Source organism: Aythya marila (genome assembly GCF_965140915.1).
Source record: "Aythya marila genome assembly, chromosome: 3".
NCBI lineage: Eukaryota > Metazoa > Chordata > Aves > Anseriformes > Anatidae > Aythya > Aythya marila.
The window spans coordinates 4,976,489-5,001,632 of record NC_139044.1 but is presented as its reverse complement, the minus strand read 5'-3'; the positions used below and the strand labels follow the sequence as shown (position 1 = coordinate 5,001,632).

Genomic DNA, 25,144 nt, shown 5'->3' with positions numbered 1-25,144 from the left:
AATGGATGATTGCACCTAGAGAGATACTGACAGGCTCAGCAGCAGCAGATGCACTCAGAGCACACACAAATATCAGGTATTTTCATACATCATATTCTTTATAATATTTTCCCTAAGCATATGACATTTTAGAGGCTTTTCAGAAAGCCTCAGGCATACAACTACAGAACTCAAAACATTAAGATCAGATTTCTCTTTTGCTTCCTGAATTGTAAGGCACTAAATCAATTCCATTGATTATAATAAATTACAAATCCTCAGGTTACCAGAATGTAAGCTGGACATATAAAAGGAAATCTATCAAGCTAAAAATGCATAGTAAGTATTTGCAAATCAAAGAGAAAATACTAACTGGCTTCAGATTTTGGTAATTTACATATTTTACATAGGAACTGAGTTTCCAAAAAACAGGAAGCATGAAAGCGAAGAGGCATAACAAAATTGTACTAGTGCTGTATCCTTCTTTAAGTGATGCTGGATAACTAGCAGAGCTACAAAGGGAATTTTAGAAGTACTGTTAGTGGGACCAATGTCTCAGTTGTCAGGAGGAAAAGCAAATTCCATGATGGCAGTACTGTTCACAATGGTGGCTAGCAATCCTGTCGCAAACATGCAATCTTCAGAAGAGGAGTCCATATAATGGCCACCCTCCCATTTACTTTACTGAACTTGATAAATCAAAAAATTCAAAACAACCAAAATGAACAGAAGGTACAAAAGGACTAATTTTCCACAAAATACTCAAAAGCTACATATGAACGAAGGTTCTTACACTGCATATGTTGTGCCATAACCCAGTTGTGGAGCAGCCTGTAGTTTTCCACGGACCCTTTCACCATTTCTACCAACAAGTCATATGCTGCAGCCCTTGAAGAATGTGACTTGCATTTTGGCTGCTGTCTATCTTTTAAACTTGGCAGCAAGAACAGAAGATTGAAGATGTCTCTCAGAAACTCCTGTAAAACAATTCCGTCAGCAGATTTAGCAGTTTGAACACATGAGACAGTCATGTTTTTCCAATCTTCTAGAAATTTCTGTATACTTTCTGGACCTCTATCATGTATAGAACTTTCTGGCTCATATACACATTTTAAATTGCAAATTTCAACAATTTTATTTATATTACAACCTAAAGAGAAACATGTCCAGTGAAAAAGAATGGCAAATTATGCTTGATTCATGACTGATAATTCAACTTGACAAACCATACACATTTATTTTTAATAAATTTAAGGCTGGTTTCTCATAGTGCATAATCGCTCTACTAGTCTGAGTTTTACTAATCACTAATTAACCATAAAACATGCACTGATTTACGTATCATATGTACTGCAAGTATGTTTTGGCATTGCTACTCTGTTGGAATATTAACTGAACTATAAAAGGCATAAAGCACAGCTGTACCGAGTCATGCTGCCTTTGGATGACAGACCCGTAACACATTGTTATTTATATTTATCTTTCCAGATTAATACACTAAAAAGTGGAGTTGCATATGTCTAAAATTCTGTACCTTTGTCCTGCTTAGTCAACTTAATTCAATAAAATTGTATCAAATGTAAAATATTAAGACAACAAGAAATCAAAATCTGTCTAGGTCTGTAGGAAAAGGAGTCATATTCTTCCAGAAGCTATAATATGTTCAAAGAAGTACAGGATGGTGAAAGGCCTTCCTCAGCCTTTCAACTACTAAAGCGAACATTACTAATTAGTCATCCGAGTGCTATAATGAGAGAACATGAAGGAAGAAATTTAACTGATTTAGAAAGCGGTATTTCAGCAAAATCCCTTAGACAATCAGCAATTCATTCAAAACCTTTATGCCCAGGGCCGATGACACAATCTACTTCCTTCACTTCACTGCATCAACAAAATGGCTGCAATCTTAACAAATTGAAATTAAATCATACTAGTAGTGTATCATTGTAGTAGTCTACATGATCAGACAATAAACCCTCTATCCTTTACCTCTACAGAATCTTCATTTGTTTTTTTCCCTACATGATATCTTCTTCAATTGTTTTTTTTTAGGGATAGAATTCTCTCCCATTTGCAAGGCACAGCTACCAATACAACTATTATATTTTGTTCTGCAATTTCTAGACTGTAATTAAAGAAATGTTCTTCTTGGATTTCCCTATGTTAAAAGGTCAGGCTGCAGTAAAATCTAAATAAAATCTAAATGTTTCCAAAGATAGCCTCCTGCAGAGCAAACAAAAAAATCACTATAAAAAAAGTCTTTTTCCAATGTATAGAGAAATTCCTGTAGCACTAGTACGAAATATTATAAATACAGTCACATGTTTATGTCTGAATAGTATTGAGGGGTCTTCTCCTGGCCAAAATAGTTAACGAAAGCTCTTCCAGATTTCTCCACGCTTTGGAGTTATATTTTAATCCCACTATGCATGAAATTAAAAACAAACGGATACCTGCTTTCTTGGTAGTAACTTTGCACCACAAGTGCTCATGGGGCAGCAATCTGACTGGTTTCCATTCCTAACCATATTTGCCAGGTGATGGTTACAGCTCATCAGCAGACCAGCTGTATCCAGTATGTGGAGTTTTGGACTGTGCTATGGGCTACAGCCTAGTGCGGTGGTGCAGCCTTTTTCAAACAGGTGTCCTAGCACACCAGCCACCCTAAAATGCAGTCTCATAGACTAGAAAAGAAGTAATGTCAGAGATCTGGATCTATCATTTTCCAATTAATACTCTTAATCTTGTATTTGCACTATCTGATTGAATTCTGACATGTTGGAGCAGGGAAGAAAAAGATCATGTGTATCTTTTTGTGGATGGGTGAACTGCAGTATTCTTTTTACACGCGTCTGCCACTGGGTAGGTGTAGAGCTTAAAAGCTACTTTTAGATCACAACTGTCCCAGGATAGTCAAAAAGCAGCTGTTGTTAATTTTTTTTTTTTAAGTAATTAATACTGATCTGTTCTGAAAAAATTCAGACATAAAAAATGAAAATAAATAAAATCTCTAGGATGTAAGAACTTTATCCAGAAGTCAAATACAGTTAGAAAGGGAAGGACTGTACATACTACTTATTAATTAAGGAATGAGACATGTTTTCATCAATCACCTAGAGCTAGAAATATGACATACTGTCATGTACTGAGCCCTGCAGTCAAAATATTAGGTAAAAAGGTGTAATGAAGAAAGTACAGTAAAAAGATATGACCTTGTCTTGATCTCTGTCAGGGTCCTTTTCTTACCTGCCCTTCACGAGAAAATTTAAAAGGTGGTTTGTGCTTAATAACACTTGTTGCAAGGCGAAGCAGTCCTGTAAGTCCGTCATCTTCTATATTACCGTCTTGATGGTCAAGGATTTCTCTGCTATATATACACATACATATAAAAGAAATGTTAAAACTCTGTCTGTCCCACTAACAATAAATTTAACGCAACTTACAGATGAAATTACTTTCCTAAACCTTACCTCCGAATGCAGTCAGCAAGATGTCTTGCTAGTGCATCTAAATCAAGGAGTGTGGTCTGATCACAAAAAAAGAAAGTGGTATATAAATGGAAAAAAATTATGTACGTCATGAATTAGAAGTCCAGCCAGAAACTATGGTTATTCTTTTGGATGGAAATTTGCTATTGTACACAAAAAACACAGGAACATTTAAAACTCTTTCTAATGTTCTTGCAACAGTATTTTAATACATTTTCATAAATGTGATATAACTGTTTTTTAAAATCAATAATATACAGTTCAAATAAAGTAATACTTATTCTTTCAATTCCAGATCCCAAAAATATATTATCATGTTGAAAAAAATGAATACTACTATTTTAAATACTTAACTGTTATTTCTCACAGGAACACACAGAAGCTTGTCATTAGAAGTTTGAAAGCAACATGCAGAAGAACTATGCAGAACTGTAGCCTAGCTAAGAGACTGAATTAATACAATGGAAATGGTAGGAAACTGAGTGGAAGAAAGATGGACGGGCCAAAATTTTTGCCTCTACTGGGACCATCAGGTGTTAGGAGACAAGATTTTTTTCAACACTACAGAAAGAAGGTTTACAGCTTTATCTTCCTTCCCTTCCCACACTCCTGCCAGAGCACTGAGAATAAATTAGAGATACTTATGTAGCATGTCCAGCCAGCAGAGGTAGTTGCAGAAGGTGCATAAAAAGTTAATTTTAAACCTTTTGGGATATTTCGAAACAGTGAGTATTTTTTCTGACCTGTGCTAATTGGCTTCTAACTGATTTTTTTTCTTGTCTCTTTCAGTTAATGTCAGATATTTGCTCACCTCCTCCTTCACTGAAATTACCAAGAGTCACTCTTTCCTAAATGATTCCAATACTCATGTCTCTTAACTTCATATAGCCCACACTATTTGTGCATTATATGCACCCTCCCTTCTTGACTCTAAAGGGTGTGTATCTGAAGCTTCCTTTGACCATGAGCTACTAAAAACACCAAACAGCAGCAGAAGTCAAGAGATGGAATGCTTGGAGAGCAGTTTGTAGCAGTTCACTATATATTAAGTAAAATTGTATCACATTCAATGAAAAAAGTTATATGAATACAAATATTTAAAAACAAAAACATTTTTATGACTGCAAAGCAAAACATACCTGACTTGCATCTTTGACATGTATGTTATCAATCAGTTTGCACAGCAACCAAAAATATTCCTTACAACCTGGTCGTAGCACTGGTTCTTCTTCATAATCCTCCACCTGAGAAAAAAAAAAAAAAAAAAAGAAAAAATTTCTTTTGTTAACTGTAATAATAACTGTATTAAAGCAGTGCAATAAATGCAATGTTACAAGAATATTACTTTCTACATGTCCCTATTTAAGATAAGGTCCTTACAAGAATAATGAATTTTACAATGGTAACACTGCATGTTCTACTTTTCTTCTGAAATACTTATTCATTTTCTTGAAAGACTGTCAGGATGATCTGCCAGAGCCTTAAACTTACAGTAATATTAAATCTGTCCTCAGAACTGCAAATTGCAAAATTTTCAATATTAGACTGGGCAAAACAGAAGAAAATTTGCATGAATATCAGTTCGACATGTGTTGGTTAAAATCCCACTTTGAACTCTTCTGAAAACTAGTCAAATAATGCAAATCTTCTGCAGATTGTTTTAATGCAACCTTTTTTTTTTTTTTTCTCAGAATCTCCCCCGAATCAAGGTTCACATTTCACAGTCATACAAGTAGTCTTCTTCAGATCTACACAGCTGAAGTGAGCATAGCCTTCTCTGATATGCATTGGTATGTCTACAATTCCTAATTGACTTTAGGCAAAATCATCCAGATTAGTTCAAACCATCTCTATTAATCTCCATACATTAACAGTGTGAAAGTAGCTTTGGACCATCCCTAGAATCTCTTCTATTTAGTGAAACTGTGAGGACAATAATACCCCAAAAGAAAAACAGAAACAATTGACTGGGGAACAGTAACACTTAACTGCAACAACAGAGGACACCTATAAAATATAAAACTATTTACTGATTTATTTATGGACTTGCCTACATTTAAAAGGGAAGATGGGGCATTTACTGAAAACACAACTGTTATTCTTTAACAGCATCTTACGTGGATGCTAAAATTCCAGAATCACAACACTTTCAAAATGCTATTTTGTATTTTTCTTCTAGCACTGGTAAGGTATCAATTACTTTAGCATCACAGCTGTAACTTCTGTGAAGCTTCTCGAACCATCTAAACCTTAATATCTTAGTCTTAATAAGATCAGAAACAGTATGTCAGACAAAATGATGGCATATGCTACCATTTTTCTCCTTTTATATTAACAGAAATAAGTTAAAATATATCTTTAACAAAGTCTTGTAATTTTATAAGTTCTTACCCGGATAGGTTTCAGAGCTTGAGCATCAGGAAGAAATTTTAGTAATGTTGATGCAGCCAGCAGCAGAAAGGACCGATTAATTGAGTCCCCCCCATCGAGACCAGACAGAGATAACTTGTATAAACCATTGCATGACTCATGGCGAACGGCAGTCTGTGTGAAAAATAAATAAATAAAATTACTGCACACATTATTTAGAAGTTTGTTTTTTTCTCTTTTGACTTTCCTTCCATATATACATAATTAAGTTCCTCTCATAACATCTACCAGCTTATCAAGGCAGAATACGTCTAAAAACACCTATGCTGAAGATACCCTTGTAACAAAAAAGCCTTGTCTCCCAAGTTACATATTTTCTATAGTAAAGAGTACAGCCAGCTCCCAAAATACCACATCTGGGCAAAGTATGAACATATATGTAATGCTGCAACCTATACTTACGCATATGAAACTATATGGTTAAATTAATTTCACTAGAAAAATTATCTTCTTTTATTCCTAAGGAAAAAAAAAATCTAGACTCTCTCTAATTTAGCTTCAGAAGTTTGCCCTCATTTAGTTCCAGTGTTTTTAAATGGAGACAGTACATATGTTTTTTCTGTGGTTGAGTAATAATTAGCTGATAATAACTATCACCTCATTGTGTCCATATTGCACCTTTAAGCAATAGATAGTAAAAAAATAAATCTATTGTGCATATTATGCAATTTCCAAGTTTGTCTTATGTTAGACAAAAAATTACTTAAAACTAGACAAAGATTCATTGATGACAAATGTTTATTTAAACTCTTATTCACCCCATTTTGTGATAAAAAGTACGGCTGAAAAAATAACACAATGGCAGAAGTATATTTAGATTAATCCATGTTGGAGGGCATCATCCAGAAATTCCAACAAATTACAACAAAAGAATTACCTTCAAACAAAAGCTAAGAACAAAGATGGGAGTTTATAAACTGGTTTGCAATCAACCACAAATGTGCCACCTTACACAGTATTTTTACTAAAAATGATTACTTAAACAGGACTGCAAGTAACTGAGTGAGAACCTGCTTAATTTTAGCAGGAAACAACATGATTTGAAATCAATGGAAGCTTGAAACCAAAGTTAATCTTGTTTCTTATTATGCACAAATTAGTAACAACCTCTTCTTTAACATACCTCTGGAATAAGAAGGGTAAGCTTCTTTAGCCAGTCTTGCAAATGATCACTGTCTGCCAGACTGGATTTCACCGAGGAACAGCAGTGAGCCCAACTCACCAAGAGCCACATTGAATAATGAGTAACTAATAGGAAATGAGATGAGAGTAAATCGTATCATTATTCTAACAGAATAAGGTTTCTAGGTTGAAGGGTTGCATAGTTCTAGCACAAACGACATTTACTTTAATTATCTTAATGTACAAGACTAAGTCCTTATTGGCACATAAGCCACTACTTCAGCTCAGAATTTCACCAATATGCTTACTAAATACTGATCATTGTACTACTGATCACAGTTTAATTTGACTAAATACTCAAAATCTGGAGCACAACCCCTTCCTGTATCTCTCCTTCTTAGGTAGTGAGCTGGTACTTTGGAGATGGGTTGCATCAGCTCTTAACATGAACATTTCCCCGAACTAACTAGCACATCAGTTCTTTTCTTCTTAACAGCCAAGAGTAAGACTTTCGTATGTGACGCACAGCATACTGAGAATTCAGGTTCATAGCCATGAACATCTGTAGGCCAGAACAAAGTGGAAAAAAAAACAAAGGCAATGTACAAGCTTAGGAGACCTACCTATATTTATGCACACCTATGCTGTACTTTTGGCAGTTACTCTCATACAAACCTAACCTGACACAGGTCATTTAGACCTTTTGTAGGAATCCTCCCCAGGAAGGCTGGACTGGGGATCTCCAAGGAATTCTGGGCCCAGAATTATTTTTGTAAACATGAATAAAGGTGACTGTTGGTGACTATATTATGGTGCTACATGTATCTTCTGCTCTTCAGAAAAGAATACTGCTGGTTTTCCTACCAAAAACAGCTATTCTGGAGAGGAAGGCATAACTAGCATACAAAACTTCTATCATATAAATAATTACCAGAAAAGGAAAGCCATGCAAGTCTTTTAGGACCTCTCTGTGTTTTAGGTGGAATAAATCAAACAAATAACCTGTTATCTTCAATATGTTTTCAATATTATTAGTTCATAGCATACAAGTAATTTGCAGCACTGACCTTCGTGTCTTGATCTGTGATCTGACTGAGCTTTCAACACCCTGAACAGGAAGAAGATAAAGCCATTTGAACTTTATCACAGATCATAACAGATTACCACTTAGAAATGAAAGCACATGCCAGTAAGAACAAAGTTATTCTTAAGTACCAATGAAGAAAACTAATACCGTAATCCTAAAAAGATTCATTTCTTGCAGTATTCAAATTTAGCAATATTTATAAAGCTATTAGGAACTTCAAATCACCCCCCTAAAGCTTTACAGACTACAAGATAAAAAGTAAAGAAAAAATAATCACAACCACTTTATATTATCCAAGAAAGAGATGATATAAAATGGAACCAAGAACAGATGCATACAGAAGAAAGCTAGCATTTGTTATGGGGAACCACACTTTAAACAAATCTTTGCGAACTCTGTACCTACTGTAAATGATTGTACTTATTTACTTACATTTTTTGAAAATGGCAGAAGTTTATGAAATGGAAAATATATTGTATATAATTAAAATCATTCTTGGAGCTCAGCTAGAGGTTACATTTAGGCACAGTTGTAGACCTGACTAGAAATGCTCTAAATATCGTTATCAATCTTTTACAAATATGGTAGAACACATTATACCTTATTTGGAATCAAGTAATTCTACAACACTGAATGTGTCAAAAAATTGACCTCCCCAGAATCAGTCCAACTCTGTCACTATACAGTCTTACACAGAATTGCTTTTCTCAGGAAAAAAGGCAAAAAGGACAAAAATCACTAATAACCATTTTCTGGAAGTAAAATTTTGCCTGCAGTACATGCACACTAACTATAAAAAGAAGGGGAATTTCAATAGCAATAAAGTAATGTCATTAGGATGGGGAAAATAAGTCAAAGACAGCAGATAAATAAGCAGCTTAAAAATGAATTTATTTCAAATTTTCCTTTATATTCGCTTGAAATTGACAATGCTAATTGTTACAAAGAGACAAAGAATCAGTTTTGGTACCAGAATTTCTGACAGCATCCTGTACATATCTTGTTGCTCCACGTCATATACCTTGGAGAACAACTGGTTATATAAGGGATTGTATGGTGATTAATTACTTTACATGTAGGTTTTGTTGTTGTTGTTTCTGTTTTATTTATTTCTTACTATTACTATTTAGGGCAATTTGTTTAGTTCAGCGATTGCTTGATTGCTGATGACCACTGAGAGTTCTCTCCATGATTCATAAGTGTGGATTAACTACAAAAAGAGGTGACTAAGAAAAGCAAATCTAATGCCTATATACTTAAATTTCTGATACGGATGTTAATGGGAACTACAACTGAAAGAGCTATTCATTCTATTTAAAACAGCCAAGGAAAATGTGCACACTTTATAAGCTTTATAACAAAAATAAGAAGACATTGTACCTAGGTGCCAAGTTGTCATATGTATAAGCAACTGACATAAGTCGCTGAATCAAACTGGTTCCCTGGACAAGTACAAGAAACACCTTTAAAAATTGAAGTCAAAAGAAAAAAAGACCAGTTAATATAACAACAAGCTTTTTGATTGTTTTTTAAATTATACACACTGTGTGAATCTAAAAAAAACCCACCTGTGTAGAGGGAGGAACAGCAAAAGAGAAATGATAACATCTCTACAGTTGAAACAGTCATATTCTGTTTTTTATTAAAGCAAATGTAAAATCCTGTGTTTCACTGAGTACATCTAGATGCTAAAATTTCATTCTATTCCTCTTAGGCAACATAACTGAATAGAAAAATCAATAATCTTCTCAACCTTGTTACTAAAAAAAAAAACCAGTGTATTTCTTAAAACCAAAAACATTAACTTTGTTTCTAAAATCATACGTTTGAGGGGACAATTTTGTGGGTGAAGTTGGATATGTAAATTTCACTTGTATCTTTGTGATTAACACATTTGACTGACTACACATTCACTTAAATTACTAATCTTAAAAAGAGCCTCTGACAGGCTATACAAAATTTTCAAATCCGAGAAGTCTGAATAGAAAGTCTTTAAAGACCTTACAAAGAAGTTTTTAAAGTATTTAGATAGCAAATCCACTGCAATCAAAAATATTCATTGATGACAATTAAAAAAGCTAATACATTCAATAATTTCCCTGTATCATATCAGCTTTGGCAATTTAGGAATCTGTTTTGTCAAAAATACCTCATCCCTATAGAACAGGTAGGGTCTTTCCTTGTGTAACAATGACAAATGGGAAGTTTGGCTCCAGCTTACAGTTCAAATCTGCCCTTTCCTGCAATCACAACTGGTCCTGTGCCCAAGAGCAATCAATTTACAGTGAATGCATCTCTAGCCATCTGATGACAAAATGCTATTGATTAAATATCAGGCTTGGTCTATATTTGGAAATTAGCAGGCAAGAATCTGGAAGGAAGGTTTACGCGTTTAGGTATGTTTATAGACTTGCTCAGATATCCTTAGTATAGTAAACTACTTCACACTTAGTGTGCACTAAAGGACACAAAAATGTATTTGCCAAGGATGAGGACAGCAACTACGAAAGGTTACTATAAAAACACCGTTAATAATATGGAAAACAAAATGTAAGAAATAGGAATAAAACAGTGGAATTCTGAAATTCACATTTCACATGCTCACATTCATCAAAATACCTTTCAGTTCCAGCTTTTAAAATTGGCAGGTTTAAAAACAAACTATATTCGAGAACAGTATGTAACATACAGATTAATACTAGTAAGTTTGCCACTATATTATTTTATTACCAAAATAAAAGCTTCACACAACAAAGGAGTCATTTAAATTCACAAAACAGATGCACTGTTTATCTCTTACCTCTGTTAAACGAGGTATATGAAGGCCCTTCACATGGTCACTTGCAGTCTTCCTTGATTTGCCTGGCCACGTTCTTTTTCTGTGACTCTCTGCTACACCAGACCAGGCAAACACATCGTGGTAAGCTAAATCCAGATCTGAAGGATCAACTGCAAACTGGCATATCAGCTTCAGCAAGCAAGCAAGGCAGTCCAGCTGCCACTGTGAATAAAAAGGAAATGAATTTTTCTTTTTGCAAGGATTTATTTTACAAATAATTCTATGTCTACTACAGAATTTGACAAGAAAAGCTTAAGTAAGCTACAAAGGATAAACAACTAGAACTCTAACTGGCAAAACCTCACAAGAATAGACACTAAAGAGGAAAGGTATTAAAAAAATTACTTTTTACAAGAAGGACATTTTTATTATCTAGTCCTATTAACAGGTGCATTTCAAGACATTCTGTTATTGTGTGCATGAAATACCACAGAGGAAATAGTATAGGAGGTTAATCTCTACAGTTAATAGCTTTCCCTGCATTGCATTCAATTATAGCACAATGTAGTACGTATGGTATACAGAAATGCTTTCAAGTTGAATACACTTAACCACGAGGAGACAGCAGATAGTACTTCAGAAATAACATTTTCTATTGTAATATCACATGCAGAGACAAAACCCACTGATTGATTTAGTAACCCTTGAGATCAGTTTACATGGCTCTCAGCTGTGTAGCTATGGCCAAGTACAGCACATGGTCAGCTCCACCAGCAAAACTTGCAGTCTGAGAGTAAAATTAACAACAACAAAAAAAGAGCACCATTTCACAGCAACACATGGAGGAGATAACTGTCTAGCACCTACATACGTAAATGATCTGCTTAAGTTCAGTGACCTGTACAAGGCACTTAGTTGTGGAATTTGTAATTATTTTCATGGTGATGTCCAAGTTTTCTGGACAGAACAGTAAAAGTCATCATGCAATCTTTTGCATATAAACAGAATAAGAATGACAATTTGTTTCTAACACTGAATATATTTTAGAATAAATACCTAAAAATCTGTTTAAAACCTTTTAATAAAAGGTATGCCTGCTGTCTTTTCAGCATTTGAGAAACTGTTTCCAATTTCATACATATATATATATTTATATGTCTTATAAAGGACAGCTATGTTATTCTGGAGTAAAAGGGTGAATAATCACCTACCACAGTCCATGATTCCTGTTCTTTAGGCTCTAAGATTCCAGAATTAAAAATTTCGAGTAATTGTTGGAGCCCTCCAGCAGCAACAAACTGTAAGTATATTATGGAACCAATGTAAGAACAAGCAAATGCAGAAATATCACCAACTTCAGTTAGACCTACAGGTCTGGTAACACAGAAAAACTTTAAAATATTCTATTTAAATTTGAGAACAGAAACCCTTAGATAATGTTTCAAATGGGTTTTCATTTTACATCTTTTTTTTGAAAAACTACAATATGTATCACAAAATACTGTACGAAAATCAGACCTTGCAGCTCCATGTGTTTTTACTATTTTCTATTTGATCTTCACTTGAATCATCTGAGTCTGGGTAAAGATCACTGTAACTTCCCTAAAGACAAACAAGTATAAGTAACAAAAAAAAACAAACAAAAAAACACAGTTTAAGATTAAAAATACTGTAAACCAAATTATCAATATATACTTTGGTTCATAGAAAAAACATATTTTGTGCAAGAAATCCTATTACCGTAGATTCACGTCTTATTCTTCTGTTCGGCTTTCCCAGAGCTTCAATAATTTCCAGGGCGTACAAAAGTTTATGGGCACTTTTTATTCGCAGAAGATCCTTCCAGCTAAAGCCATCATTACCCTTAGCAAATAAAGAAGACAGAAAACAATTAACATAGCTTAATGCTGATCTTAAGAAAGGCAATGAAAGGGTTTTTAAAGTAAATGGACAAGTCCTTTAGTTTTTAACTGCATCTATTATTTGTTATTCATTTATAGAAATATATTTTAAATAGTCTGATTTCAATTTGAATGTGAATGCAGCAGTGAAATTTGATTAGACCACCGACATTACTAAAAACTATGGTATACACAATTTTAAAGTACAGGAAGCCAAATGTTGTTTGGATGAATTATAATTTCCAGCAAAATTTCAGTGCATCTATTAAGAAACATAATACCTAAGAACAATAATATGGTATTTCAAGAACTTTAAAACAGGCAAACTTTCCTTCTGTTGGGCAAGAAAACAAGTAAGTAAGTGGCCATGTTTTGAACTTGTAGAAAGACCACACAAAAAGGATTGCTATCATAACACCCATGATGTTAAAGTGAAACAGTACATTTTAAATATTTTATACACACCAGGCAGCAGATGAAGAACATACTGTTTTCAGTCAAACCAGAAGATTGTGATAACTAGCATTCACTATTCATTTAAGTTTCTTTTTTTTTTTTTTTTTTTTTAAGAAATCATAAAAACAAACTTTGTGAACTAAAATGATATCTGTTTGATTTAATTTTGAAAGAATCATTAAGTTTGCTTATTAGGTTTATTTGTGTCTAAATGTATTAACATACTTTTAAACATTCTTCTTCTTTGACGAAAATTCAACTAAAACACTAAACACTAAAATATCCATGTATAATAAAGATAAAAATATAAAACAAGCAATCTGTTTTACCTGCTCATCTGAAATATTTTGGAATGCCTGTAACATATTAGGGCATGTTGGTAGAAGCATTAACAGTTCCCAAACACGTCTGGATAAGTTTTCTGCATGGAGATGGAGTTCTTCACATCTTGCACTCTGACAAATCATAAAATAACTATGCTTACTGTGAATTTCTTAGTGAAAATAACCTAGCTGAGATTTAAAGTCCAAAAATTTATTTATTCTTAATTGAGAAGTTATCTAATGTAAATCCATCAACAGACCACGAAGTCTCACTCAACCAGGAAGAAACTGAGTTGCATTATCTTTATATAGCCTATAACATGTTATGAAATTTTTTGAGTGTAAGTAAAACTTAAAAATAATTTACCAGTTAAAATATACTAATGATTGTTTGATTTCACACAAGCTAATGATGGCATAAGAGATATTTGAGTTTTGATAATTTGAGTTTTTGCAATAAAACTTTTACTAACCTTTCTTCAAGCCAATTCACATTATTAGTCACCATAATTAAATACTCAGTATTCTTTTGTGAAAATTATTTCTTTAGAGTTTCTACAATATTTAGGATACACTGAACGATATCATAACAACATTATGAAAATCTGAAAGATCACGGTAATGACTGACCATAACACACATGAAAATGAATACACATATAAATACAACACATATATCTGGCAACTGCATACACAAGACAAGAAATAAGCTAGATAGGAAAAATAAATTAAGTAAGACTTAAATGTAATTATTCTAATGAAGTTACTCTAAATTACCTCACTATCCTCCATAGCCACTTCTCCAGAAGGAGGTTTAAAAGAGGCAAGCATCTCTAACAAATCAAAAAGGGTGGTAAGATGAGGTTCTTGCAATAGTAAAAGCATTGGAATGTTGTCCTTTTGAGGAGGAGGTAGGCAAGATGCTGGAAGCTGAACGCCTTCACCTTTACGTTCTCTCCTTGGTGCTCCCAAGGATACAAACACCATCTAGAAACAGAAACAGTGAGGAAGAGAGAGAGGCAGCTTTAAAAATGCATATGCTAAAGTCACAATGTTTTCAGCAGCATCTAAATTAAGACCTTAATGGTAATGATCAAGATAAATCAATACCTGTGTTGTCAAATTTTTACTGGGCATCATTTTGAGCAACTGCCATAACTAAAGCTTGGTTTTGCTTTCACTTAAGACATTTAGGATATAGTTGCATATGCTGCCTGCTTTGGCTATAGTAGATACTGCTGTTTCTTTTTCCCCCATCCATCCCTTATTTTGCTACTCAGGCTGGCAAGCCTGTAGTACCAGTCTGACTTCTCAGTAAACTAATAAAATAGCACAAAACCTAATCCAGAAGAAAAATAAGATAAATTGTCTAAAAGGACCAGAAGTATGCTAGAGCGTATAACAGCACAAATATCAGCATAGTTGGAAAAGCTGAGATTTGTCATGCTGGCATAACTACATAGTAGAAAGCAACTCTCAGATGAAATGTTTATGCTGACTAGTTACCACCTCCATGCCCAGCCATGCAAATGGAATGTTACTGTGTCGTCAAGTTCTGCAAGGATAAGAATTCATCTGACTGTGACATAGTTTGATTCTGTAAAGTGACCTTTGTTAACACTGAAAAAGTATTTTAAAGTCTGTTTTCATTTTTGTATCAACCCGATTTATTTAGCAAAGTGAAAAAACAAAGATGTAGTCCAACAGATCACCCAATTTGGAACATCAACAGTTAAAACAGATTAACTGCTACAAATGCTAACAGCCAACAATGGCACATGTAAGCGTATCAGTCAGCAATAATCCTTCTGCGGCATAAGTTTAGTTTTCCTTCACACAGAAAGAAGGTATGTGATGATCTGCTGGCATCTGTTACAGTCCCACCTCCCTAAGGCAGTCACAATGTCATTCATACATCAAACTAGGCTTGACAAATCAAACTAGGCTTTTCCAAACTGTAGTCTTCAGTAAACTTCAATAAAAATAAAGAATTACAAATAAGCATTATAACATGCTTCAGATTTAACCCATGGAAAAAGAGTGCTAGTCACTGCTACTGTGGAATGAACTCATCTTCAACAGTTCAGACAATAAGTGGATACTTAATGCTGTTTTCACTGGTCCTTCATTCTCCTTGATGAATGAAAAAAAAAAGAAATTTTCCTTTTACTCCTTGAGTCTTCAGACCAGTTACCATAACCAGAATCAGGCTTTTAAAATTATTAACCATTTTAAAGACTGACAACAGCAGAAAGCACAGGTAGTACTACTTTGAGCTTACAGGAGGCACATGTTGGATAGTAGGAAACAACCAGATGCAGAAAACTGTAGGATGCTCCCAAAGAAAAATGTGCCCTCTACCATCACCACACAGCAGCAGCATAAAAAAGGTAACATATCAAGCAACTTTTGTTGGTGACTATATACCTGCATATCCTTGAAACCCAATTCGTGAAGGGTTTTTTCATCATAATCAGTTGTCAGTTCATGCCCAGATGAAATCATTCTCACAGGTCCCATAAGGCCACCTACAATTTAAAAAAAAAAAAGTTTCATTTTCTAATGAAAGTGTTGTTAAGACTCATTTTTAATAGTACATCCTTCAGCAGCAATTAAAACCAGACAAAAACTCCATGCAATTTCCTTACGAAAACTGCTTATTACATTAAACTAAATTTCCTTGCATGTATTTAAAAATAGCATTTTCAGTAAGAGTTCACCCAATCTCGCAGACAGAAGTGTCTACAATACAGATTAAAACATGACTTCCATGTTTTGTACTAAGTTATATTATGGCACACAGAAGAATGTGGGAAAATGATTGTGACCATCAACAAAATTGCTTTGTAACACACACCTGTGATAAAGACAGCAAAAGCAAAGGCAAAATAAATAATCTTACTCAAATGTAAGTTGGAACTGAAGATCTTGCATACTACAGAAAGTAGAAACTCAGAATACCCTTCAAAGAATTCTCAACACTGAACAAATCTGAACAATTAAAAGATCAAGAATTTAATTTGGTGCAGACAATCCAGCAAGAAACCTTATTACCACAGATACACATTCATTGTGCATTTTACAATGAATTTATAACCTCAGACTACTTGTATAGTTCTAATCACCAATTACAGTGCACAAAGATATTTGTTGTGGATTAAAATTTGCAGAGCTTTTCCTGCACTGCAAAGTCCTAGGCACTGATCCTGCACACCAGTGAAGAGCAGCCCTACCCTGCCACTACACTTCAGCACTGGATTTTCAAAGAGGGTCCTTCAGAAAAGCCTATGTTTTTGATCCTCCTTCAGAGATCCTAGGAAGTACTCAGAGTTGTGCTGCCTGAAAATGCTTCCAAACAGTATGTTATTTGCCTATAGAAACATAGTATTCAAAGACATGGGTTAAAACCAAAAAAAAACCATCAAACTTTATTCTCTCCCTGCCTCAAGAACAAGCAGAGTGTAGCACATACACAGTCAGCATTCTTCCTCTGGTAGCTGCTGAAAGCACATCACCTGCGATCTGCAGCCACAGCCACTGCTGCTGTGTGCACACAATACATTCAGGTGATGCTTCCCAGAAACAGCAGACACACACACACGTGCTGACTTTTCCATACTACAGCACTGCAGTCAGATGTAAACGCAGCAGCTTTGACTGTCAGACAAACGGAAATCTCAGACAAAAACACGATCCTCAAATCCTGCACCCCAAAATATTTGTGAGACGTTCTTGTGAAAACTGGTATTTGGTAGTCTTTCAAAGTTACGTCAGTGAACAATAAAACCATCAATGTTTTAGATGGAGTTGGGCATAAAATTTTATCTCTCACTGTTCTCATTGTCCCCAGCAGGCTGCTTTGAAAACTTATCAGTGCAGTCAGGCAAAATAATTTCAAACAGCTAAAGGCGAGCAAACACATCATCCATAAAAATAATACAGAGATCTACCATCTTCTGCACTTCAGCAAACCAGTAACAGGTTTCAGAAGAAAGAATACAGGAAATAACCTGAGCGAGAACCAAAACCAATCTCACATTTCTCACAGCACTGTAAATTTCAAATAAACAAGAGATGTTGTAAGAGGTTTGGGGACCTCAAAAGAATTTTGTGGTAGATGAAAACACACCTGAGAAAACAAAAATTAATTAAGGACAGGAAGATTTAGCTCTATAAGAAAAAGGTGAGAGAAAAATTTGTACTCCTGAGCAAAAAGATTTTAATTCTTACTGAAATTTGATTAATTCTGTTTTGATTTCTACCTATGTTAATGGAATGACAGCCATTTCAAGTTCCTAACCAGGAACTTGTTTGTTTGTTTTTGTCACAGACTGGCCACTACTAGTATATTTAAATAGACACGGTTAAGATCACTGAGACAGAAGAGTGTACCATGTGCCTTACAGAAGATGTCTCTTGTGATGCAGAATGACTGAGGTTTCTAAGTCTAACAGTCAATTTTGTGTATTTTGTGTACCTGTAACTAGGCTGAATTGCAGCTCCTGTAGGGCTGCAATTCTGAATTTGCTGGATTTTGAAATAAAAAATTAAAAGAATCTGGTATCTGGCCATACCTGGTAGAAAACAAGACAAATTTATTTACTAAAACAGCTTCTGAGAAGTGGCTAGAAAGCAGACTTCATCAAGAAGGCAATTAAGATGTCTAGTGTTCAAAGTCTGGTATACTGACACCGTGTCTCATTAAAACATTTTTTTAAGTTGTAAAACTACAAAAAGAAAGTCAGATTAACATTTACACATTTCCTAATGGTCAGTGTTGTTGGAAAGAGATGTGTTAATGGACACAATTTGTTCAGATAATATACCCAGCACACTAACTCTTGCTCATAATGAGTTAGAAAGAAAACAAGAAAATATTGAGGGAAAAATAATTCAGAGAACAAGAACATTACAAACAGCAATAGCCACTGAGAACGCTACAATATATAGCAACAATATGATTCAGAAAATGTCCTTCTCCTAAAGGATAAACTAAAAAATAAAACTAAAAAAAAAATCACTCAGAAACACATAAAGAAAGGGAACAACAACAGGAAGCTTATTCATCACGCTGTAAACAAGCAATGACCATCTCAGGAACAAGATGACTTTCAAAATTAAGAATATAAAAACAGGATGAATGATCAATTTAGCTACAGGATGATCATAAATTAAAAAGTAGTTGCAGGAGTAAGGAAAATACAACACCTGACTGGAATACATATGTGCAGGGTATAAATTAGGACTTTAAATTATTAATTCATATTATGAATCAATTGCATAGACAGAAAAGTGTACGTATAACAAAATATAGAATAAGGTTCTATGTAAAAGGATCTCTAAAATACAGAAAACTACATAATTAAAACAACAATGAAAATAAATCCAATGCAGGAGAAGTAAGTCTATTAGGAGTTGGATCTTGGCCAGATCTAAGGACATTTGGCAGGTCTACATTTTCTCTGCAATTTCAAATAAATTATAGCACTAAAGAAGAAATGCTATTAATTAAGTGAGGATGATGCTAACTGTAACTACAGGTAAAATAAAGCATATAATAATGTTTGATTACTGAGGATATCTGGGGAAGAAAAACTGATGATCTTCTAAGCTGTAAGTGGATGAACACTCATATGGGCAAAAAATACATGCATGAGTACTATAGCTTACCAGGGAAATCCCCTTTGCGGCTGCTTTGGCCAAACTCCTGAAGCTGTGCTTGTTGATTTATCTGCTCCTTCTGCAAATTTTCATACCAATGGGTGACTTCTGCTCGTAGATCTGCCACCTGATCACTGGGATACATTTCTATAGTCATCTGAAATTAAATATGTATTTTGGTTTTTGAAGCACATAATGAACTTACTAGGATTTAACAGCATAGGATGTAGTTGTAAAAGGGCTTTTTAACTACCTTGTCAGGAAGTCCTGCTGGCTGACATACAATTCTTAATGGTAGTGACTGTTTGTCACTCAGGGCTTTCAAGTGACTGCTGATACCAGTACCTTCAATCTGCCACTGTCTCAGATGATACGCAAACCTTAAGAAGCAGGTAAAAACATTCACAAAGTATTTTTGTCAAAATCTATTTAACACAAATTGTCAGTAAACAATTACAGGAAAAGCAAAACTTGGCCCCTTATTCTCTGTTTTTTTTTTTGGTTTTTTTTTTTTTTTTTCAAAGTAAGAAGAGATTATTGGTATTCTCATTTTTTAAAATAAAAATAGATTTGAACAAATGTGAAAAAAAATATTTCTTTTGTGACGGATGCAGAAATGTGAACCATAACCATACAACTTTATACTTCATACAACATTATACTTTATATGGCCAGCTTTTGTAACTGTTTAAACCTCACAGATTATCTTTCAAAAATATCCACTGCTGTCCTTAATTTACACAAAGAAAAGTGAAGAAGCTATTATTTATATTAGTAATTTTGTAACTCGTAATTCATTCATCATTACTATAAGAGAAATTGAAAGAAATTCTGCATCCAAATATACCGAAGAAGCTATTTACCTTCTCCTAAAAGCTTCCAGGTGTGTCTTTAGCATTAAGAGTCCTCTTTCAATAATTGTCAGACTTGAGTGAGAATCTTGCTCAAGATTACTAGAAGCTATCATCAGACTCTCCATACACTTGCTAATAAACTCCTGTTCTTTTTCAAGACCAGTTTTACCTGTAATATCAATGTTAAAGTAAATTATATAAGTGCAAAATTAAGACTACACATTTTAATATTAAGAATAAAAGGAGGATAATGTTAGATATTCTTTAGAACATACTACACAGAAAAAAATAAAATAAAATGAAAATTCCTACCATTGATATAATAAGAGTTGATATACTGGATAGCTGCTCGACTGACATCACCGGACTGTGCTCTTAAAGCAATACCCCAGAACTGGTCCATGCCACACAACTGTTATGACAAAAGGAAAACAAACAAACAGAACATTGCCTTATTATTTTACTGGGAGTAAAGCCTTTCTGACCTGAGAGCTTTTATTTTCCTCTTGATCCAAATCCTAAAAGTATCTCCTCTGCTCAGGTTCTTGTCAATGCAAACACCAATTATTGTAAAATCCTACCACTGACAGAAATACGTTCATACTTTGAAGTGTTAGGACAATTGGTTAAAATTCAAGAGTGAGATTTAATTTTTGACAAAGAGGAATGATTTTAAATGAAGCCTTAAAATGACAACTATTATTGGTATTCGTTGTAAGAACAGAAATCTTTAATCAATCGTTGCCTCAAATCAATTCACAGGAAAATATCCTACTTATCACTTTATTTCTATGACAGTTTCCCAGTAAAAACAAACTACAGAAAAAAATTTCTAAAGCACAACATATGTAAACTGAGGTACATTTTAAAACAAATTTGTAGTCAGAATGAAATACACCTAATTCTACATAAAGAATTTCATGTAGTCTGAATCTTATCATTTAAAGAAGTAAATGTTATAAGCCTATTCTTTAAACATAACAGCTAACACAGTTTAGTTATGCAAAGAGTATGATAAACTACACATAGAAGCACAGGCAACAGGTATCACTTTCTTCATGGTTTCCTATCTCTGTCTCTAGAGACAAAAGACATCCAAAGTCATGAGGAAAAGTCGAGATTCGCAGGCCTCTTCCATTTTACTATCCCACATTTGAAACTTTCAATATAGATAGCTCTCTTTTTGAGAGATTTTCAAATCAGTATGTTCTCAAGGTAAATACAGTTGCAGGTAAGTAATTTAATTTTCCCTTTCCCTTAAAAAGAAGAACTTGAGCACACAGTGTAGGCTTACCTCTGAGTTTGAGCCACCATCATATGCACTAGTTGCCAGCCGAGCCAAATTGCACAGATGTTGGAAGAGGTTGAGGCCAGTCATACTAATAGTTTCAGGTTTTAGCTGTGGCATCTAAATAAAATATGTTTTAGTATCAAAAATAATAAAATTCAGTGGTGGAATAGGTAGAAATTACAAATTTCAAATAGAGAGAAATTACAAATAAAATTTGTTCTTGCAAAATATTACTGAATTGTATACACAATATAAATAATCTACTATAATCAGCTTCAACAATCCCCTTTCCTCTACCACTGATTTGGACTGTAATGATACAGAAGGAATAAAAATTAGTATTGTAACATTAGTTACCTAACTTAAAACAGCAAGAGAATGTGCAGGCACATATGAAACTTCAGTTCAAAAGCTTCATACATTTACAAAAAGTAGACCAACTGTGTAATATTGAAAAAGAACTAGAATGCTTAATTTACTGAATAACATTATCTATACTATACTATAGTCTATTTAAATGAATGGGACCCCTTGTAAAAAGCTCTACTGTGGCACATTCATATTTTCAGTGGATACATGGATGAGATTTAAATGGTACTCCCAAAGTGAGGTCTTTTTTTTCTTTTTTCTCTCTTTTCATTTTGGCAGGTAATTGGGTATCACTTGGGAAAATATAGTTTTGGTTGGCTTTTTTAATTGAAATGAAGTGCTACATAGCTTCAGATACAACACACAGGCTATATGCACAGAAGCACTGGAGTAAACATTCTTGTGAAAAGAATTCATGCCAATCCCTTCCCTTAACCCCTCCACGAAGAAAAAATAAATCATTTACAGAGCAAGTGGGGTCCTCCCAGAGTACTGAAGAGATACACTTCATAGAAATAATTTTAAATATTTTAAACTATGCTGGTATGTAAAGAAACTCATTAGAATTACTAAGGTTGTGATTTACTATCTACATACCTTTTCCAAGAAAAGATGCTTGTAAGTCTCCATACCCATAGCATGCTGATCTTTACTTCGTACTTGATTCAAGAACCAGTGTAGTGCATCATCATAACATTCAGAATCTTCTACTAAGCAGTGCCACAATATGTCCACTTGTTCTAAACTCAACCCTAAAGTTAGGGAAGCATTTTTAGCTATTTCAGTATATCATCAAATACATGGCAATATTCTACAAAACCCAAGAATGCACACAGAGAAATTAGAAAAGGTTTTGTCAGGACAAGAAGTTTTCAGAAGCAGCAGAAGAAAAATGCATCATCTGCCAATGAGAAATCATAGACTTTTCCCTTTTCAGAGCTGACAATCAGTGAGTTTTTTGGTAGTGATGTCCGTTAGAATTGTGTATTTTAAAAATGACATATTTAATTAAAATATCACTGATTATTAAGAAGTATGCAAGTTTTACTGTGAGGTGCTTCTCTGGTAAGTTAACCTAAAATACTTACTGAAATGATCTGGTGATCCTAGAGTTGAAAACACGCATGTCAGGAATTGAAGACGAACCTGAACTTCTGCACTGTGACTGTATCTAAAATTTAAATTTGTATAAAAAAGAAAAGTTATTTAACTTAGCAATATTTAATTTCTGTTCTTTCATTAATGCATATGCCCCTCAACAGTGTAATTTTTTCATATAAACTTTTCTATGAACATCCAGTCCAGTATATAGCCTAGACTCCAGTTATATACATTAAAGAACCACATCAAAAAAGTGAAATGAGAGAACAGTCATTAGTAGATCAGGTGAAGAGTTTAAGACTTCTTTTTTTTTTGTGCGTGTTTTATTTTCATACAGTCAAACGCAGTATTTTGTCCTTAGCACCTTGCAGGAACTGAACTTATTTTTTTCCTAATTTCTTTACAAAAATATTTTCACAGCCTGCATAAAACTATTGACTTTACTTCCATTTATAAGCTTAATGGTTAAAGGAGTGGAACAGTATACTGTCTTGCCTGAATTTAAAGCAGTTCACCCCACTTTCAAACAGCTTTGGAAGTAGTTTCTCATTAGAAAATTAGAAAAACAATGTCTAACAAAAATGACACAAGAGTACAAAAGTTACTGTTGTTTTTTTTTGTTGTTTTGTTTTTTTAAAGGAAAAGTAAACTATTTAAAATGCAACTACATTCATAGACTTTTCTCTCTCTAAGCATGTAATGCCATTACAGAAATTATTTACTTTAAAATTATGCATCAGAAGCACCAGAAGAAAAGCAGAAAAGGTATGTTTAAAAACATAAAGTATCAAACAGTCAAAGTCTGTTGTGCACTTACAACGTATGTTTGTGTCGTCCTTCCCTGACTGCCTGGATGTAGTGTACCAAATTATCAAAGAAAAGTTTCATCATGTTAAGTTCCTTTTCTGCCCACCTGTTTCAATTCAGAAAGCAAAAAAGCATTAGGACTTGTTTAAAAATGCCAGAAAAGCCACAGGAATTAGACAGCTATTACAGGAAAATGCACAAAAATAAATCAAATGTTGCATTTTCCATCTACCATAAATTCAAGTTTCAGTACAGCACTCTCTTCTTTATTTACATCCATAACAGAGTTATGAGGTCAGGCACACAACTGACAGAGAACTTTCCCTTTGCAGCCCATGAAAGCTGTTCCTAAAGGCCCTAATTTAGCAAAAACCCACGCCAAAAATCAGAACTGGGTTCTTATTTAAATGCCATGTCAAAATGAACAAGAAGGATTGCTAATAAGCAGTGTAAATTTTCCTAGAAATTCAAGTAGTCCAATTCTCTACAGTTAGATCAACTAGCTAAGTTGGTTGTTCTAGTAAGCGATGCTATGCTACGTATTTTCACATTGGAAAGGTTTTCTTACAAACCATTTTATTACCTAGCTGCATTTGATATACAATCAGAACAGAAGCATGCTGATCAAGTTATTGCAACCTTTTACAATATACTATTCCTGGATGTCTAGTACTGTCTGTCAAGTCTTTGACAGGGTTTGGGGGGAAAGAGTTAAAAAAAAATTAGTCTTCACTTCAGTTACGACAGCAGAGCTTATAAGGATTAAAAGTAGGCCTGAGTGATTAGGCAAATTCATACAACTAGACCAGATAACAGACATGATAATCTTAGGTCATTGTTAATTTGGATCACAGTAGAAGAGCAAGGCTCAAAGCAGTCCTCCAAATGTCATCACCTCTGTTGGTTTAGTGTGTTTGTGGGGGGATATACTTACATTGTTATCCAATGCGTATCGTAACTGCTCCCAAACTGTTGAAACGTACCAAATAACTTTGGAAGAAGACGAAGTGAAACTACTACTGATCTAAAGGAAAAAGAAAGAATCACTAAAATGCAACCATTAGAAAATGAAAACAGTTTTAAAATTACTTTGGGAAGCTCCTGGCCAATGAGCAGATATGCTAACTGAAAGCACTGGAATACATCTGGGTGAAGTTTAATCAGTTTTCTGAAATTGAACTACATATATATCAAAATATTTGCATATCATACCTCTCACAAAGAGCTGTTTGACAAGTATCAAAATAAAACAGTATACACTTCACTTATTTAAAGTGAAAGTATTTAAATTATATACGTATACATTCTTATTTTTGATGTTCATAATCTTTTGAAATTTCACCAAAATGGGTACTTTTTTTTTTTCTGCAAACAGATGAGACAGCAGAAATCAATCTCAAACTGTCAAAATAGACTCAATATTGCCATTTTCAAACTGTACAATCTCACAGTTTTGGCTGGTATTAAAAGTTATCTAAAGTCAGGGTACATCTTCAT

The 25,144-nt window shown here is 34.0% G+C and overlaps 1 protein-coding gene across 11 annotated transcripts in view; it reads right to left on the bottom strand.

Moving 5' to 3' along the window:
• USP34 (ubiquitin specific peptidase 34) overlaps positions 1–25,144 on the bottom strand; it is a 127,098-nt gene that overhangs the window by 41,195 nt on the left and 60,759 nt on the right. For 10 of the 11 annotated variants that reach the window (XM_082756720.1, XM_082756725.1, XM_082756727.1 and 7 more), the window contains 24 exons: positions 24,582–24,671; positions 23,658–23,753; positions 22,828–22,910; positions 22,337–22,491; positions 21,374–21,487; positions 20,392–20,491; positions 20,089–20,248; positions 19,479–19,605; positions 19,235–19,382; positions 15,992–16,092; positions 14,342–14,551; positions 13,572–13,697; positions 12,626–12,748; positions 12,404–12,487; positions 12,097–12,183; positions 10,907–11,107; positions 9,487–9,569; positions 8,087–8,127; positions 7,021–7,145; positions 5,859–6,011; positions 4,607–4,711; positions 3,450–3,505; positions 3,226–3,346; positions 773–956 (listed from right to left, as the gene is read on the bottom strand). In XM_082756720.1, the coding sequence (XP_082612846.1) occupies positions 773–956; positions 3,226–3,346; positions 3,450–3,505; positions 4,607–4,711; positions 5,859–6,011; positions 7,021–7,145; positions 8,087–8,127; positions 9,487–9,569; positions 10,907–11,107; positions 12,097–12,183; positions 12,404–12,487; positions 12,626–12,748; positions 13,572–13,697; positions 14,342–14,551; positions 15,992–16,092; positions 19,235–19,382; positions 19,479–19,605; positions 20,089–20,248; positions 20,392–20,491; positions 21,374–21,487; positions 22,337–22,491; positions 22,828–22,910; positions 23,658–23,753; positions 24,582–24,671 (2,873 nt within the window). The remainder of the gene's footprint in view (positions 1–772; positions 957–3,225; positions 3,347–3,449; positions 3,506–4,606; positions 4,712–5,858; positions 6,012–7,020; positions 7,146–8,086; positions 8,128–9,486; positions 9,570–10,906; positions 11,108–12,096; positions 12,184–12,403; positions 12,488–12,625; positions 12,749–13,571; positions 13,698–14,341; positions 14,552–15,991; positions 16,093–19,234; positions 19,383–19,478; positions 19,606–20,088; positions 20,249–20,391; positions 20,492–21,373; positions 21,488–22,336; positions 22,492–22,827; positions 22,911–23,657; positions 23,754–24,581; positions 24,672–25,144) is intronic. The other variant, XM_082756723.1, reaches the window with a different exon arrangement.